We start from the raw sequence: 18,557 nt of genomic DNA on the forward strand, positions 1-18,557 counted from the left end.
TATATTTAGCAATTTCTCTTGCTATTTCTTCTTTAACCCACTGATTGTTTAGGAGTGTGTTGTTTAACCTCCAGGTATTTGTGAATTTTCTAAGTCTCTGATGGTTATTGACTTCTAATTGTATTCCATTGTGGTCAGAGAATGTGCTTTGAATAATTTCAATCTTTTTAAATTTATTGAGGCTTGTTTTATGTCCCAGCATATGATCTATTCTGGAGAAAGTTCCGTGAGCACTAGAAAAGTATGTGTATCCTGGTGATTTGGGATGTAATGTCCTGTAGATGTCTGTTAAATCTAATTCATTTATCAGATTGTTTAGGTTTTCAATTTCCTTATTGGTCTTCTGTCTGGTTGATCTATCTATAGGAGAGAGTGATGTGTTGAAGTCTCCCACAATTATTGTGGAAACATCAATTGCTTCCTTTAGTTTTGCCAATGTTTCTCTCATGTATTTGTGGCACCTTGATTGGGTGCATAGACATTTACGATTGTTATTTCTTCTTGCTGAATTGCCCCTTTTATTAGTATGTAGTGGCCTTCTTTGTCTCTCAAAACATCCCTGCATTTGAAGTCTATTTTATCTGAGATTAATATCGCTACACCTGCTTTCTTTTGGCTGTAGCTTGCATGAAATATTTTTTTCCATCCTTTCACTTTCAGTTTCTTTGTGTCCCTGTGTCTAAGATGAGTCTCTTGTATGCAACATATTGATGGTTCATTTTTTTTGATCCATTCTGCGAATCTATATCTTTTAATTGGGGAGTTTAATCCATTTACATTCAACGTTAAAACCGTGAAGGCATTTCTTGAATCGGCCATCTTATCCTTTGGATTATGTTTGCCATATTTTTCCCTCTCTCTATTAATATCCTTTATTGTACCCATACCGAATCTCTTTAGTACTGAACCTTTCTCCAGGTCTCTCTGTCCTGTCTTTGTTTCTCTGTCTGTAGGGCTGCCTTTAGTATCTCCAGTAGGGCAGGTCTCTTGTTAGCAAATTCTCTCAGCATTTCTTTGTCTGTGAAAAATTTAAGCTCTCCCTCAAATTTGAAGGAGAGCTTTGCTGGATAAAGTATTCTTGGCTGGAAATTCCTCTCACTCAGAATTTTAAATATATCGTGCCACTGCCTTCTTGCCTCCATGGTGGCTGCTGAGTAGTCACTACTTAGTCTTATGCTGTTTCCTTTGTATGTGGTGAATTGCTTTTCTCTTGCTGCTTTCAGAACTTGCTCCTTCTCTTCTATGTTTGACAGTGTGATCAGTATATGTCTCGGAGTGGGTTTTTTTGGATTTATTCTATTTGGAGTTCGCTGAGCATTTATGATTTGTGTATTTATGTTGTTTAGAAGATTTGGGAAGTTTTCCCCAACAATTTCTTTGAATACTCTTCCTAGACCTTTACCCTTTTCTTCCCCTTCTGGGACACCAATGAGTCTTATATTCGGACGTTTCATATTATCTATCATATCCCTGAGGTCCATTTCGAGTTTTTCAATTTTTTTCCCCATTCTTTCTTTTATGCTTTCATTTTCCATTCTGTCATCTTCCAGGTCACTGATTCGTTGTTCAACTTCCTCTAGTCTTGTACTATGAGTGTCCAGAATCTTTTTAATTTGGTCAACAGTTTCTTTAATTTCCATAAGATCATCCATTTTTTATTTAGTCTTGCAATGTCTTCTTTATGCTCTTCTAGGGTCTTCTTGATTTCCTTCATATCCCGTACTATGGTCTCATTGTTCATCTTTAGTTCTTTGAGTAGCTGCTCTAGGTGGTGTGTCTCTTCTGATCTTTTGATTTGGGTGCTTGGGCTTGGGTTATCCATATCGTCTGGTTTTTTTCATATGCTTTATAATTTTCTGTTGTTTTTGGCCTCGTGGCATTTGCTGAACTTGATAGGGTTCTTTTAGGGTTTGTAGACCAGTTGAAGTCCTTATCTCTAATTTATCAGATCTACAGCTTCGTGGAGTACACTTTCTCTAACTAACCAGCAGGTGGCATCCACGAGCCACCTGTTCTCCACAAGCCAGATCTCCCCTGCTTAGCCTTTTTGGTGAGTGGGGGAGTGAGTCTTGTGGGGCCCAATTGGTGTACCAAGCTTGCGTGTGTAGTTGGTGTTGCCTGCCCTGTATGTGGGGCGTGTTTCTGGGCAGTCGGGGAGGGGGGGTGGCCCTAACAATCAAATCTCCCTGATGATCCTAGAGTTTTAAAGCTGCTGCAATAGTCTAATCCTTCAGTTCAGTCCTGCCACAGTTTGTCTCTGCCACAAGTCTTTGGTATTGGCGTATGGCTCCTGAGACTTACAAGTGGGCCCCTCTTCCAGGCTGTGCACCCCGGGTCCTCTGTTGAGGGATGACTGTGCTATGTCACAGGTGAGTGCCGTCCCCCCAGGGCAGTTCTGGGCTGCTGGGCTGTGTTGGGAGGCTCCCAGTCTGCTCAAATGATGGCTGAATGGGGCTCTGTTAATTCACACTGCTCCCCCTTCCCAGCTCTGGGACATTCAGCTGAGGTTGCAGGGAAGGCTAATGTCCACGCCCAGTTTTGTGGTGTGTGCCTGTTATTTGAAGCACTTCCGTCACACTGGGTTGTCTGGGGCAGCTCTGGGCTATGGGGCTGGCGATGGGCAGGAGTGTTTCCTGTCCACCAGGATGGTGGCTGTGAGCGGACACCCCCCTTTTCTTGGGAAGTTGTGTTGTTTAGTGAATTTTCTCAGCCACTGGAATATTGCCTTTTGTCTCAGAGCTCTCTTAGTTCTGCTCTTGACTTGACGTGCCCAAATTTCAATTCTTTGAAGCTTTCCGTATTGAGCTTCTTAGAGTAATTGTTGTAGAAAAAGCAAACAGGATTTAAAAAAAAAAAAAAAAAAAAAAACGGCCCTCCTCAGAGATCTAATGGATTATTGAAATGCTAATAGACAAAGCAACCAGGGCCATTAAGGAAAGGTGCACAGGGCAGAGAGATCAGCCTTGCTTCGGGATTTGCATATGCGCCTCAAGGCCTGATCTCCGCCCTTCCCCTTTCTGTGTTCACCAGAACTCGAAAAATCCTCTGCTTTTATTTTGGAGTTTTTCGTGTTGTTTTTTTTCTATGTCTGTCTCCTCTCTGCTGGGCTGGCTGCTCTCAGAGTCTCTGGTGTCTCGTCTCAGTCTATCTATGGTTGGAGTTTGAATCAGTAGAATGAGTTTCCGATAAGAGCAGCCACTGCAATTCTCCCTTCTCCTTCCCGGAGCTGACAGCCCCTCCTCCCCCGGGACTGAGCCTGGTAGGGAGGGGCGCGGGTCCCCTGGCCGCAAAAACTTACAGATTTTGCTGATCTCAGCAGTTCCACGTTTTCATGAGTGTTGTATGAAGTATGCCCAAAGACAGATTGCTCTGTGGTGTCCAGTCCACGCAGTTCCTGGCTTTTTACCTACTTTCCTGGAGGAGTAACTAAAACATACAGCTCACCAGTCTGCCATCTTGCCCCGCCTCCTCATGATGTACTTTTAAGGTATAACATTGGTACAAAGAGTTAACAACAGAGTGGTGTATGGGAAAAGCTACCCATTGCATAATAAATATAGCCCAATACCACACTAATACTAGGGATAAATAATTAGGGGCTGATAAGAGCTTTGGGGTCTTTTGTGTTATCATAATGGTTTAAAATTGAGAGTGATGCTGACTGTACAACTAAGTGGAGACAATGTGAGACATTTATTGTTTATCTTGGACAGAATATATGCTACATGAAATTAGGAACCCCCTACTTAATAAATCAGTCCTTGGATCTTGAGGCTTGCTCTGGTGAAGCTTATGGATGTAAAAGGGAGGCTAAGCCTACCTCTAATTATGCATGAAGCACCTCCAGAGAACCTTTTTTGTTGCTCAGATGTGACCTTTCTCTAAGTTCAACTCTGCAAATAAATTCAGTAAGCCCCCTACCCCCTGCATGGTACATGACTCCCAGGGGAGTGAATCTCCCTGGTGATGTGGGACAAGACTCCCAGGAATGAGCCTGGTCCTGGCATTGAGGGATTGAGAATGCCTTCTTGATTAAAAGGGGAAAAAGAAAGGTAACAAAATAAGGCTACAGTGACTAAGAGATTTCAAATAGAGTCAAGAGGCTATCCTGGAGGTTACTCTTACCCAAGCTCCAGCTAGTTATTCCAAATGGCCACAGTATGTCAAATCCTAATCAAGAGTAGTCCCGAAACACCTAGGTCCCTACCTGAGACTCTATAAAGTTTCAAGCACTAAGTTTATTTTTCAGAAACTTAAATCCTCCCATGTTTCTATGCCAGATAAATCTCAAAACTCAGAGGCAGCAGCCTTTTTAAGAACATCAACCAGATGCATCCCCTTTTCCCATAATGTTGACAACCCTTTTCAATACAAACAAGTTATGGTGGTCACTGCCCAGATATCCCTGAAGAACAAGAAAGTGATTAAATGAGAGGGAGGGGTAGCAACAGATAAGACAGGATTTAACAAAGGATTAAGAATACTGAATCTTTATATAAATATGTTTAGATGCTAGGGTATTAGAATAGCTAGAAGGAAATAACTGAAATGGTGGAACCATAACTCATAACATTCTTTGAAATTTGCTCTATAGCTACTCGTTAAATTGTACTTTGAAAGTTATCACCTTTCTGTATATATGTTGATTTCACAACAAGGAAATAACTGAAACTGTGGAACTGTAATCCATAACATTCTTTGAAATTTGCTATATGACTACTTGTTAAATCGTACTTTGAAAGTTATCACCTTTCTGCACATATATTTCACAATAGGGAAATAACAATTGTGGAACTGTAACCCATAATATTCTTAGAAATTTATCATCTTTCTGTATATATGGTATATTTCACAATAAAAAATGTAAAAAAAAGAATAAAGTCTATGAATTAAAAAAATGAATGAATGAGGAAGCTCTTTCAGTACTGATATAGAAAAATCTCTGTTATATGGTTAAAGGAAAAAAAGCAAGGGGCTAAGCAGTATTATGTCATATTTATGTAGCAATAATAGTGAAAAATAAGAATATGTGTTTGTACACAAGAATTTAAATAGAAAAATCTGTTTGGGAAAAAAATATAGAAGAAACGATCCCATTCACAATGGAACCATTATAGACACTTTGGCAATAAGCAGTACATATATGAAGAAAATAAAGATTCTGGGGATCGTAAGATTTAGGTAAATGAAAAGACAATCCACTGTCCTATCAAGTTTTAATATCATAAAGGTGTCAATTTTCCCTAAATTAACTTATAGATTTAAAGCAAACCCAAGGAAAATACCAAAATAACTCTTTTTTGGAACTCAACAAAATGACAACAAAGTTCATCTAGAAAAATAAGCATGCAATAGCCAGAAAATTCCTGAAAAATAATAATTCAGGTTTGGGTGGAGTACCAATTACTTCCACCAGATATTAAAATACACCATGAATTTAAATAGACAGGGAAGTAGAAATAAAAACTACAGGTCAATAAAACAGAATACCAAGTCCAAAAATAGACTAAAATACAAATGGAAGTTTAGTCTGTGGTATAGGTAGCATTTCATATTAGTTAGGGAAAGAGGGATTGCCAGTTAAAATGTGGTACAATATCTGGTTGCTCAGAAGTAAAGCTGGATATCTGTTCAATACTGTATCTGTCAGGGTTCAGTGCAGGAAAACAGAAACTCCTCTAGATATTCCAAATAGAAAGGGATATAATACAGAGAATTAGTTCCTTAAAAAAAAAAACATTGAAAGTCTGGAGGAGAAGAAACTGGGGCTACTGCACTTTTAAACTCAAGGTGATTCAGGGGACAGGAAGCTAGTGCTGCTACTGCCACCAGCACTGCCTCATACCCAAGAAGCAGGTGGCCAAACACTAAAACTCCCATTTTTAGGAACCTGCTTGTCCACTGGCACAGATAAAGCAGATGGCCTCTACCTCTTTTCTACCTTCCAAATTTGACCAACTGCATCTCATTGGCAGAACTAAATTATTCAGAACCCTGCTTGCCTCAGTCTGTGATATTTCATTTTTAGCCTTCCATCCTTGTGGTATGGGGTGGAGTGGGTGGTATGGAAATGATACCAAGTGCTAAGAGACAATATCTAGCCTATATTCTCACATTGAAAACCATTCCAGATGGATCAGTTACCTGTAAAAATTAAAACGAAACCATAAAGTTCTGGAGGAAACCATGGGTAAATTTATAATCATGGAATACAAAAGGTATTTCTAATTACAACATAAAATTAAGAAGCCTTAAAAGAAAAGTGATAAATCTGTTTACATAAAAATTAAAAATGGAAAAAAATGGTAAACTAAGTCAAAAGACCAACATCCAACTGAGAAAACATTTTGTAGTACATGACAAGTACTGACTTTCTTAATTTATAAAGAGCTGATAAAAGTCAGTAAGAAAAAGACAAAAATCCAATAGAAGCACAGGCAAAAAATGTGAACAAGCAAGTAATGGATTAATGAATATAAATGGCTAAAAAAGAAAGGATGTTCAGTCTCACTCAAAACAAGGTGCTTTTTCAAATACCAGTTAGCTTGCCCAAGAGGACATTATTGGGACATATGAAAAAACTGGAATATAGACTCTAAGTTTTATTATCAATGTTAAATTTCTTGAACTTGTTCACTGTACTTAAGATGGTTACATAAGTGAATATCCTTGTTCTTAGGAAATGTACATGGAAGTATTAAGTGTTTGTTCTAGTTTGCTAATGCTGCAGAATGCAAAACACCAGAGATGGATAGGCTTTTATAAAACGGGGGTTTATTTCACTACACAGTTACAGTCTTAAAGCCACAAACCGTCCAAGGTAACACCTCAGCAATCAGGTACCTTCACCGGAGGATGGCCAATGGCGTCCGGAAAACCTCTGTTAGCTGGGAAGGCAGCTGGTGTCTGCTCCAAAGCTCCGGCTTCAAAACGTCTTTCTCCCAGGACGTTCCTCTCTAGCAAGCTTGCTCCTCTTCAAAACATCACTCCCAGCTGCCCTCTCTCCTCTCCTTGAGCCAGCTGATTTATATGGCTCCACTGATCAAGGCCCACCCCGAATGGGTGGGGCCATGCCTCCATGGAAATATCCCACCAGTTATCATCTGCAGTTGGGTGGGGTGCATCTCCATGCAAACAACCTAATTCAAACGTTCCAACTTAATCCCCACTATTCTGTCTGCCCCACAATACTGCATCAAAGAATATGGCTTTTTCTGGGGGACATAATACATTCAAACTGGCACAGTGTTCAAGAAGCGTAATGTATACAAGCTTTTCTTAAAATGGATAGACAGATGGAATGATAGAATGATACAGTAAATGTGGCAAAATGTTAAAAGTTGGTAGGGGTATGCCGGATTTCTCTGTATGAGCTCTATTTTATTTTTGTAACTATCCTGTAAGTTTGAAATTATATAAAAAAATTTTTAAAAATCCATTAGATTGGCGAATTTATAAGTTTAATGATTATCACTGCTCATGAAGTTACTGTGAAAAAGGCACTATCACATACTGCTGGATGGAGTGCAGAATAGTAAAATCTTTATGGAAGAAAATTTGCTGACATATATCAATACTTTAAATGCACAAATTCTTTGACCAGGAATTTATGTTATGGATATACGTGTATAAGTTTGTGAAGGTATGTGCCTAAACAGTTCTCTGCAGCATTATTTGTAAGAGCAAAACTCTGAAAACAAGTGACATATGTAGCCAGTAAAAAAGCAAAATTTGAAACAAAGATGTTCTCTTTGTCTAATACACACATCTGCAGTCATACCCTTATATTAATGTTGACCAGCCTTAAATAGATATTATATTTCTATTTTAAAAAGTTAATAGAGGCTATCTGAGGGGAGAGAGTATGGTGTAATCTTCTTTGAAACTTTGTGTTTTGAAACTTACCCCTCTTCCCCCAAAAAACCAAACTAAGATAATTTTTGTAACTATATATTTATTTTCTCTTAGAATGTTTGTGATTATTTTTGGTTTTCTAATTTAAACATACATGATTTAAAAATTGTATAAAATTGTGTTCTTTAGACATATCTAGCAAGGCAGTATACATTGTGATATCACTCCATTTCTATTATTGATAGTGAATTACTTTATACATAAAGGAAATTATTAAAGTTGAATGAAAAACTGTATTTATAGGAAATAATTCCATCATACATACACATTTACAGATTTAACTTTTAGAATCTCTTCATTTAAAATAATTCTTCCCCCTAAAACTATCCTTAGGCATCAGATACTTAGGTAAGTATCTAACAAGCAATTAGTATGTACATACATGGCTGTGAAAATTACCCTCAAGTATAATATATTCTGTTCTAAAGGTGAAAAGATTTCCTTTTGGAAAATATTTTAACAGTTGTTTTCATCATCTATGTGGCAGCAATTATATTTATATTTAAATGATTAAAAATAGCAAACCCTCATAAACAGTGCCTAAAGAAATGTTTTGGAAAAGTCATTATTCCATAAAAACAGTTACATTGTTTAAATTACATGATATGCATGATACCAGTGCTTTCTTGATCTGAAACTAGTTGAACATATTAATAAGAATTCCCAAACAAACAAAAAAGCTATTCATCCTTGATAAAGGAGAGTTTATCCTTGGGTTTATTCAGCATCTTTATATCATCCAACAGTTTTTTGGGTGTTAAAATATGTGTAGAACCTGGTAGGGGAAAAAATAACTTTTTAGAGGCTAGTAGTTACATCGATTTTTCCTTGGCTATTATCTTGTCCTTCAAATATGCAAAGCACAGTAGCTTGAGGCAATTTAACATAACCCTTCAGAGACACTGCCCACTCTTGGTACTTTTTCTACTTTGTGCTATATTTTGGTACACTGAAGAACAAAATTGAGGATTAATACATCCTTCCGAGAGAACAGTAGCACTGTTCAATAATAAAGAACCACTAAGCAGTACTGCAGATAGAGGCTCACTGTACTGATCTTGCACCTCTGTGGGTCAAGAGAGTGAGTTGATAACTGAATGGTTTACCTATCAGTAGTGGCTTTGGATGAATTCTTAAAACTAAATTCCACACAATGCTTGCCGATGTTAAGTCCACACCCACAACCTCTATTCAAAATATTTCTGGAGGAGAAATGTGTTTATGCACCAAAAATTATTTAATGGTGACAGCAACAAAGGTATAGAATGTTTGAAAGGAACAAGTTCATTCCCCAAATATCAGAATATTCAAAAATAAAATTATCAAAAAAAAAGATCAACCAGAAAAAACTCTAGCATATCAGGTAAAAGACCTTCTATGATTCAAAAAAAAAAAAAAAGTTTTGCAATCAACATTTTAGTCCTAAATGTAAAAATACAAGATAGATTTTTACTTTTATTTTTTTTCTATTCAGAGTTTGTTTTTAAAAAGAGAAAAGGGGAGGGAAAAATCTTACCAATAATAACTTCACAGGATTTATGTGTCTGAGAAACTTCATAAGCGCAGCGCATTTCAGAGTATGTAAGTCCTCCAATAACAAAGACAATCAGCTTTGACCCATTTTTTCGTTCCTCTAAATAATTAGCTCTGGGTTTCTGGCGAGCACTAAAAGTAAATAAACACAAAATGTTAAACACATTTCCAAAGCTATATTGCTTGTAGTCTTTTTAAAAAGCCTAACTCAACCAAATTCAAAGTTGTCACCAATTACATTGTTTTAAAGGAAATGACTTAATTACATTATGAACAGAGAACTGAAGTTAGGTAAGACAGCCACTTCAAGTTCCAATTTTGTTCCAATAGTGGGTTTGAACAAATCATTCAAAATCTCTCTCAGCATTTTCATCTACAAAATAGAGCTAATCACCCTCTCATTTATTTCACAGAAAAAAAATAAAATACCTGAGAAGTCTAAGGCTTCTTGAAATTAAAGAAAACAAAGTTATGGCACTGAAATAACAGTTTGAAGACATGGTGAGGGGGGAAAGAGGCAGTACTGATTTTGATCTGATGGAGCACTGTGATAGCCCTTGCTGGAATTCAGTAAGGCGTAATGGGTGTTGGCACTGAAGCTGAGTTCCAATACCGATTCTGGTTCTTCTCCCATTCAGTAGGGGCTTCAGCAAATTATTTAACCTCTTCATAAACCTCAAGGGTTGTTTTAAGGATTAAGTGAAATAATGTATATAACACACTTAAGTATGGAATATGGTACAGCAGGTAAGCATTCACTATAGGCATACCTTGGAAATACTGTGGGTTTGTTTCCAGACCACCGCAGTTAAGTGAATATCGTAATAAAACAAGGCACATTTACAAAACAAGTTACATTTACACTATACTGTAGTCCATTAAGTGTGCAATACAATTGTATCTAAAAAACAGAAACTGCACTCAATAAGCATTAATTCCTCATTCCACAGAAAATAAACTATTAATGTTTTTAGTTTAGCCTTTGGGATGGTCATTTCCATCTGCCACCTTAAGGAATGAAAAGTGAGTTAACACGGAAAAAAGACAATTAGCAGATGAAACAGGACCAAGATACATTCTTATTATCATATAACATAAGTCAAAGACATGTTAAAAATTCTACTTTGGTTTAAAAACAATTTCAAAAGAGAAAGAGAATAAGAAAGCAAAAGAAAAGGAGATAATACTGCCCAAAACAATTATATGATTCTAATAATTTTTAAACTTCTGGATAGCAATTTTAGAACAATGAGGTTATATTTCAGTTGTTTCACATTCATGAGTAAGACAGTGTTTTAAGTACTATTAGAGATGCAAAAATAAAGATTGAGTCCCTAGATCCTGAAAAACCTTCCCCTAAAAAGCACCTAGAAATGCTGGTTAAAATAAGAGCAAACTTCCTTTCTTCTCTTTTTTTTTTTTAACTTTTTATTTTTAAATACTTTCAAATTTATAGGACAATTACAAAAATAATACAAATCCTAAACAGGGAATCCAACATACCTTTATCCTCCCCCCAACCCCGCCAGATACTCAGCAAACTGATCCAACAATTTTAGAATTCTGTCACATTTGTCATACCATTCCATCCATTCAACCCATCTGTTCTACTTTGCTAATGCTGCCGAAACGCAAAACACCAGAGACGGATTGGCTTTTTCTCCCAGGATGTTCATCTCTAGGCTGCAGTTCCTCAAAAATGTCACTCTTAGTTGCAATTGGGATATTTGTCCTCAGTTCTCCACAGCAAGAGTCTGCTTTCAATGGCCCTCTTCAAACTGTCTTTCACCTGCAGCTCCTGTGCTTTCTTCAAAGTGTCCCTCTTGGCTGTAGCTCCTCTTCAAAGGTTCACTCTCAGCTGTGCTGAGTTCCCCGTCTGTCAGCTCATTTACATGGCTCCAGTGATAACTTAGACCCACCCCAAATGGGCGGAGCAACACCTCCATGGAAATTATCCAATCAGAGTGATCACCCACAGCTGGGTGGGGCACGTCTTCAAAGAAACACTCAAAGAATTACAAGCTAATCAACACTGCCCACACAAGATTACATCAAAGATAATGGTGTTTGGGGGACACAATATATTCAAACTGGCACACCATCTAACCCTCTGTCTATTTACCCATCCATTTTCTGAACTGAGGGTATATTGTATGCATCATGCTCCCTGAACACTTAATACTGACATATATGTTTCTTGACAAGTATATTCACTTAAGTAACCACCTGAAGTGCAGGTATCAAGTCCAAGAAATTTAACATTGATACAAAGTTTAGAGTCTAAATAGGCAATGACAATTAAATGCCAAGGATGATCCTGGATGGGATCTGAGGATAGAGGAGAGGAGGAAGCTCAAAGGGACACAGCTGGGACATAAGGGGGAAAAAAAAAAAAAGGAAATATAGACTGTAAGCTTTGTATCAATGTTGAATTTCTTGAATTTCTTAGCTGCGTTTAATGGGAATGCATAAAAGAATGTTCTTGTTCATGGGAAATGTATATGTGAATTATACTGTTTGTTCAAGGATGTGTGCAGCCTGCTCTCATATGTTCAGAAGACAGAGCAATAGATGATGGATGACAGATAGGGAGGGAGGGAGGAAGGGAAAGAAAGAAAGAAAGAAAGAAAGAAAGAAAGAAAGAAATGGTGATGTGACAGGATGTTAAAGTTGGTGGATTGGGGTATCGGGGGAAGGGGGTCGGGGTATGCTGGAATTCTGTGTATGGGTTTTGTATTGTTTTTGCAACTGTTCCTGTAACTTTGAATTTATTTCAAAATAAAATTTAAAAAAAAAAAGTAAATCATGCAAGTGCTTATTTATATTTGTAGTGCTCATCTGTAGGATACATGCTTTTAATAACTTTTTTGTTAAAGAAGTTGTACATTTACAGAAATATGCATAAAACATAAAATACACCTTATTAACACCTTGTATCAGTGTGGTATTTGTTATAATTCATAAAAAACATTTTAATAATTGTTCTTTTAACTATAGTCCATCATTTACAACAGGGTTCACTGTGTTGTATGGTTCTAAGTTTTTTCTTTTAATTTCAGTCCTAGTAAAATATATACAATCTAAACTTTCCCTTTAACCACATTCACATATATAATTCAGTGCTACTAATTACATTCACAATGTTATGCTACCATCACCACCATCCACTAGCAAAACTTTAAAATCAACCCAAATGAAAATTCTCTACAATTTAACTCCCCAATCCCTACCCCAACAGAGCCCCTGGTAAACTATATTCTAGATTCTGACTCTATGAGTTTGCTTATTCTAATTATTTCTTATCAGTGAGATCATACAGTATTTGTCCTTTTCTGTCTGGTTTATTTCACTCAATATGATGTTTTCAAGGTTCATCCATGGTGTTGCATGAATCAGAACTTCATTCCTTTTTAATGCTGAATAATATTCCATTGTATGTATATACCACATTTTATTCATCCATTCCTTGGCTAATGGAAACTTGGATTGCTTCCATCTTTTGGCAATTGTGAATAATGCTGCTATGAACATTGGTAGGCAAATATCTGTTCAAGTATCTGCTTTCAATTCTTCCAGGTATATAACTAGTAGTGGGGTTGCCAGGTCATATGGTAACTGTATACTTAGCTTTCTGAGGAACGGCCAAACTGTCTTCCACAGCATATGCACCATTTTACATTGCCACCAGCAATGAATAAGTATTCCTATTTCTCCACATACTCTCCAACACTTGTAATTTTCTGGTTTTTTTTTTTTTTAATAGTAGTCATTCCAATGTGAAATGGTATCTCACTGTGGTTTTGATTTACATTTCCTTAATAGCTAATGATGTTGAATATCTTTTCATGTGCTTTTCAGCCCTTTGTATATCTTTGAAGAAATGTCTATTCAAGTCTTTTGCCCATTTTTAAATTGGGTTGTCATTTTATTGTTGTTATAGGACTTCTTTATATATTCTGGGTAATAAACCCTTATTGGATATATGTTTTCTAAATATTTTCTCCCATTGAGTAGGTTGCCTTTTCACTAATGATAAGGTCCTTTGATGCTCAAAAATTTTAAATTTTGATGAGGTCCCATTTATCTGTTTTTTCTTTTGTTGCCTGTGCTTGGGTAAAGCCTAAGAAACCACTGCCTAACATAAGGTTCTGGAGATGCTTCCCTTTGTTTTCTTCTACAAGTTTGATAGTTCTAGTTCTTACATTTAGATATTTGATCGATTGTGAGTTGCTTTTTGTATATGGTATGAGAAAGGTGTCTTCCTTTATTCTTTTGCATATGGATATCCAGTTTTCCCAGCATCATTTGTTGAAGAGCCTTTTCTTTCCCAGTTGAGGACTTGGCAGCCTTGTCAAAACTCCAGTGGCTGTAGGCGTGAGCGTCTATTTCTGAACTCTCAATTTGATTCCATTGGTCCATATATCTATCCTCATGCCAATACCATGCTGTTTTGACCACTGTAGCTTTGTAATAAGTTTTAAAGTTAGGAAGTATGAGTCTTCCAACTTTATTCTTCTTTTTCCAAGATGTTTTTGGTTATTCGGGGCATCTTATACTTCCAAATAAATTTGATGATTGGCTTTTCCATTTCTGCAAAGTAGGCTGGTTTTGTGTTGAATCTGTAAACATTTAGGGTAGACATGACATTGTAACAATATTTAGTCTTCCAATCCATAAGCATGGAATATCCTTCCATTTATTTAAAACTTGTTTGATTTCTTTTAGCAAAGTTTTATAGTTTTCCATGTATAAATCCTTTACCTCCTTGGTTAAATTTATTCCTAGATGTTTTGTTCTTTTAGTTGCTATTTTAAATGGATTTTTTTCTTAATTTCTTCTTCAGATTGCTCATTACTAGTGTACAGAAATACTGATTTTTGAGTGTTGATCTTGTACACTGCCACATTGCCGAATTCACTTATTAGCTTGGGTAGCTTTGTTGTAGATTTTTAATGACTTTTTATATATAGGATCATGTCATCTGCAAATAGTGAAAAGTTTTACTACATCCTTTCCAACCTGGATGCCCTTTATTTCTTTTTCTTGCCTAACTGCTCTGGCTGGAACTTCCAGAATAGTGTTGCATAACGATGGTGAAAAGTAGGCATCCTTGTCTTGTTCCAGATCTTAGAGGGAAAGCTTTCAGTATTTCACCATTGAGTATAATGTTAAAATGGATTTTTCATATATGCCCTTTATCATGTTGAGGAAGTTTTCTTCTATTCCCAGTGTTCTAAGTGTTTTTATCAAGAAACGATGCTGGATTTTCTCAAATGCTTTTTCTGTGTCAACTGAGATGATCATGTGTATTTTTTCCCTTCATTCTCTTAATGGGGTGTATTACATTAATTGGTTTTCTTATGTTGAACTCCCCTTACATACCTGGGATAATACCCACTTGATCTTTGTATATAATTCTTTTAATGTGCTGTTGGATTGATTTGCTAGTATTTTGTTGAAGATTTTTATGTCTATATTCATAAGAGAACTTGGTCTATACTTTTTCTTTCTTGTGGTATCTTTATCTAGCTTTGGTATTAGGGTGATGCTGACTTCATAAAATGAGTTAGGTAGTACTCATTCCTCTCCAATTTTTTGGAAGTGTTTGAGCTGGATTGGTATTCATTCTTCTTATAATGTTTGGTAGAATTCACCTGTGAAGCCATCTTTTCCTGGACTTTTCCTTGTGGGAGATTTTTGATGATTGTTTCAATATCTTTACTTATAATTGGTCTGCTGAGATTTTCTATTTCTTCTTGAATCAGTGTAATATGTTCATGTGCTTCTAGGAATTTGTCTATTTCATCTAGTTTGTTTAATTTGTTGGCATACAGTTGTTTACAGTATCTTCTCATGATCCTTTTTATTTATGTGGGGTCAGTAGTAATGCCCCCCGCCCCTTACTTCTGGTTTTATTTATTTGTATCTTCTCTCTATTTTCCTTCATCAGTATAGTGAAAGGTCTATCAATTTTACTGGTATTTTCAAAGAACCAACTTTTGGTTTTCCAATAATGTCCTTTTGAACCTTTTATCCTCACTACCTAGATACCATCCAGGACCATGTATTACATTTTATTGGCATTGTCTCTTTAGTTGCTCTCTTTTTTTAATTGTAGGAACATATATACAATGTAAACTTTCCCATCTCACCCACTCTCAAGCATCCCATTCAATGGGATTAGTTACATTCACAGTATTGTGGTACTCTCATCACCTTCCATTACCAAAACTTCCCCATCTCTCCAAGTAGACACCAGACACCCACTACGCATTAACTCCCCATTCCCCTACCCTTGGCTAATTCTTGTCTCTATGAGCTTGCAGAGTCTCTGATATTTTCTTTGTAGTTAACCATGGGGCTTAAATTTAACATCCTAAATCTATAACAGTCTTGTTTGCTTTGATAACTTCCAAAGTATGTCCCTATACCCCTCCATCCCCCGCCTTTATGTAGTTCTTATCACAAATCATACATTTATATATTATGAGTCCAAAATCACTGATGTGTCATTATATTTTATACATTTGCCTTTTAGATTCTGTAGGAAATAAAAAGAGGAGTTACAAACCAAAAATATAGTAGTCCTCACATTTATATTTATCTATGTTGTTACCCTCACCAGAGATCTTTATTTCTTTATGTGGCTTTGATTTATTGTTTATTGTCCTTTCCTTTCAACCTGCAGAACTCCCATTAGCATACCTTATAGGGCCAGTCTAGCAGTGATGAACTCTCTCAGCTTTCATTTACTGGGAATGTCTTAAGTCCTCCCTCATTTTTGAAAAACTTTTGCTGGATAAAGAATTCTTGGTTGGCACTTTTTTGCTTTCAGCACTTTAACTGTGTCTTCTCACTGCCTTCCTGCATTCCTGGTTTGTGATGAGAAGTTGACACAACCTTATTGAGGCCCCCTTTGTATGAGGCCCCCTTTGTATGTGAAACGTTACTTCTCTCTTATGACTTTCAGAGTTTTCTCTTTATCTTTTGCATTCAACAGTTTGATTTAAAAATGCTGCGATGTGTGTCTGTTTGGATTTATCCTATTTGGAGTTTGCTGAGAGTCTTGGATGTATAGTCATGTCTTGTATTAAATTTGGGTAGTTTTCAGCCATCATTTCTTTGAATATTCTCTCTGCTCCTTTCTTTCTTCTTCTGGGACTTCCATAATGGATATATTGGTATGCTTGATGGTATCCATATGTTCTTCAGGCTCTGTTCACCTTTCTTCAAATTTCCTTCTTTCTGCTCTTCAGACTAATGATTTCAATAGTCTTCAAGTTTTCTGACTATTTCTTCTGCCAGATCTAATCTGCTACTGAACTGCTCCTAAGGAATTTTTAATTTCTGTTATTGTGGCCTTCAGTTCTGTTTGATTCCTTTTTATAATTTCCATCTCTATATTGTTATTCTCCTTGTATTCATTTTATTGTTTTTCTGATTTCCTTTAGTTCTTTGTCCATGTTCTCTTTTAGCTCTTTGAGCATATTTAAAACCATTTTTTAAAAGTCTTTGTCTGGTATGTCCCATGTCTGGTCCTCATTGATGCATCTTTGCTGTTTAAAAATGTCAGGCCTGGTTTAAAGTAGATGGGGAATACCTGCAACTTTGTAGCCCAAAGTTGTGGTCCCAGTTCCTGATAGGCAGCAAATCAGCCAAAAGTAAAAGTTAACAGGGAAATCCTGGAAGTAAAAAATCCAGGAAAGACAAGTTCCTTAGCTGACTGCTAAACAATTGATGCAGGGAGAAACTGCAAAAGCCCATGGGAAAAAAAACTGAAAGAAAAGGGAGACTTGAGAACAGGCTGTGACTTGGAATACATCCTTCATTCAACTCAATCAGCTGAAGACAGAAACCTTACAGGCTTGAGTGATCTACGCACAACCTCTGCCCAGATAATTGGCTGACCTCTAAACTACAAAACAGAGTGGCAATCACTAAGGAGCCAAGCTAAAAAATTAAAATCGAAACAAAAAAAAAACCCAACTTGGATACCAGTGACTATATGCTACAGGGAGAAAGAGAATGCAGTTTAAGTCCGTGCAAAAAAGTTAACAGGGAAATCCTGGAAGTAAGAAAGCCATAAAAAGACAAGCTCCTTAGCTGATTGCTAACTATACATGTGCGGGGACAACCTGCAAAAGCTCATGAAAAAAAAAAAAACTGAAAGAAAAAAACTGAAAGAAAAGGGAAACTCAAGAACAGGCTGTGATTTGGACATCAGCAACTATATGCAGCCAGGGAGAAAAGATATTGCAGTTTAATTCCATGCAAATTACCAAAACAACACAAAACAACAACAAAATAAAATCCATGTTGCTACAATACATTAACTACAGGTCCAGTTTTCAACTAAAAATTAGTAGGCATGCAAAGAAACAGTAAAGTGTGACCTACACTTTGGAACAAAGAAGCCAACAGAAGCTGATGCTGGTGGACACCAAAGTTCGATTTCACAGACTTCAAAGCAACTATTACAAATAAGCTAAAAAAAATTTTTTTAAATGCTAACAATGAGTTAACCAATAAGGAATCTCACCAGAAAAATGGAAACCATAAAAAAAAAAAAAAGAACCAAATGTAAATTCTAAATGTGAAAAGTACAATAACTGTAATGAAAAATTCACTAGATGGGCTCAACAGCAGATGTGAGATAGCAGAAGAAAGAATCCATGATGTTGAAGATGGATCAATAGATACTATAAAATTTGAAGAGACAAAAATGCCTAAAGTAAACAGAATCTCAATGCCGACGAGGCAATGTCAAACCTTCCAACATATGTATGATGGGGGTTCCAGAAGAAGAGAAGGGAGAGGGAAAGGAGCATAAAACAATTTTAAAGAAATAATGACTGAAAACTCCCCAATTTGATGAAAATTATTAACATACAGATCCAAGAAATGCAAAAAATCCTAAGCTGAATAAACACATTGATAACTATACCTAGACAAGTGTTGCTGAATGCCAAAGACAAAGAAAAAATCCTACAAAACACAACTCTATATATTATTCAGGATGCAAAAATATGCAGAAAAAGTACAAAGACCTACAGGTGAGTAATAAATACCAAATTCAGAATAGGGAAGATAGAGAGAATAATAAAATAAGG

At 36.4% G+C, this 18,557-nt stretch overlaps 1 protein-coding gene across 1 annotated transcript in view; it reads right to left on the minus strand.

Moving 5' to 3' along the window:
• Window positions 1-7,937: 7,937 nt before the first annotated feature.
• The window catches only part of STXBP3 (syntaxin binding protein 3), a 107,449-nt gene continuing 96,829 nt past the window's right edge, over window positions 7,938-18,557 (minus strand). The window contains exons 18-19 of the mRNA XM_037826481.1: window positions 9,431-9,579; window positions 7,938-8,689 (exon numbers count right to left, since the gene is read on the minus strand). Coding sequence (XP_037682409.1) covers window positions 8,595-8,689; window positions 9,431-9,579 — 244 coding nt within the window. The 3' untranslated portion in view covers window positions 7,938-8,594. The remainder of the gene's footprint in view (window positions 8,690-9,430; window positions 9,580-18,557) is intronic.

The sequence above is a fragment of the Choloepus didactylus genome, chromosome 2, assembly GCF_015220235.1.
Source record: "Choloepus didactylus isolate mChoDid1 chromosome 2, mChoDid1.pri, whole genome shotgun sequence".
Lineage (NCBI taxonomy): Eukaryota > Metazoa > Chordata > Mammalia > Pilosa > Megalonychidae > Choloepus > Choloepus didactylus.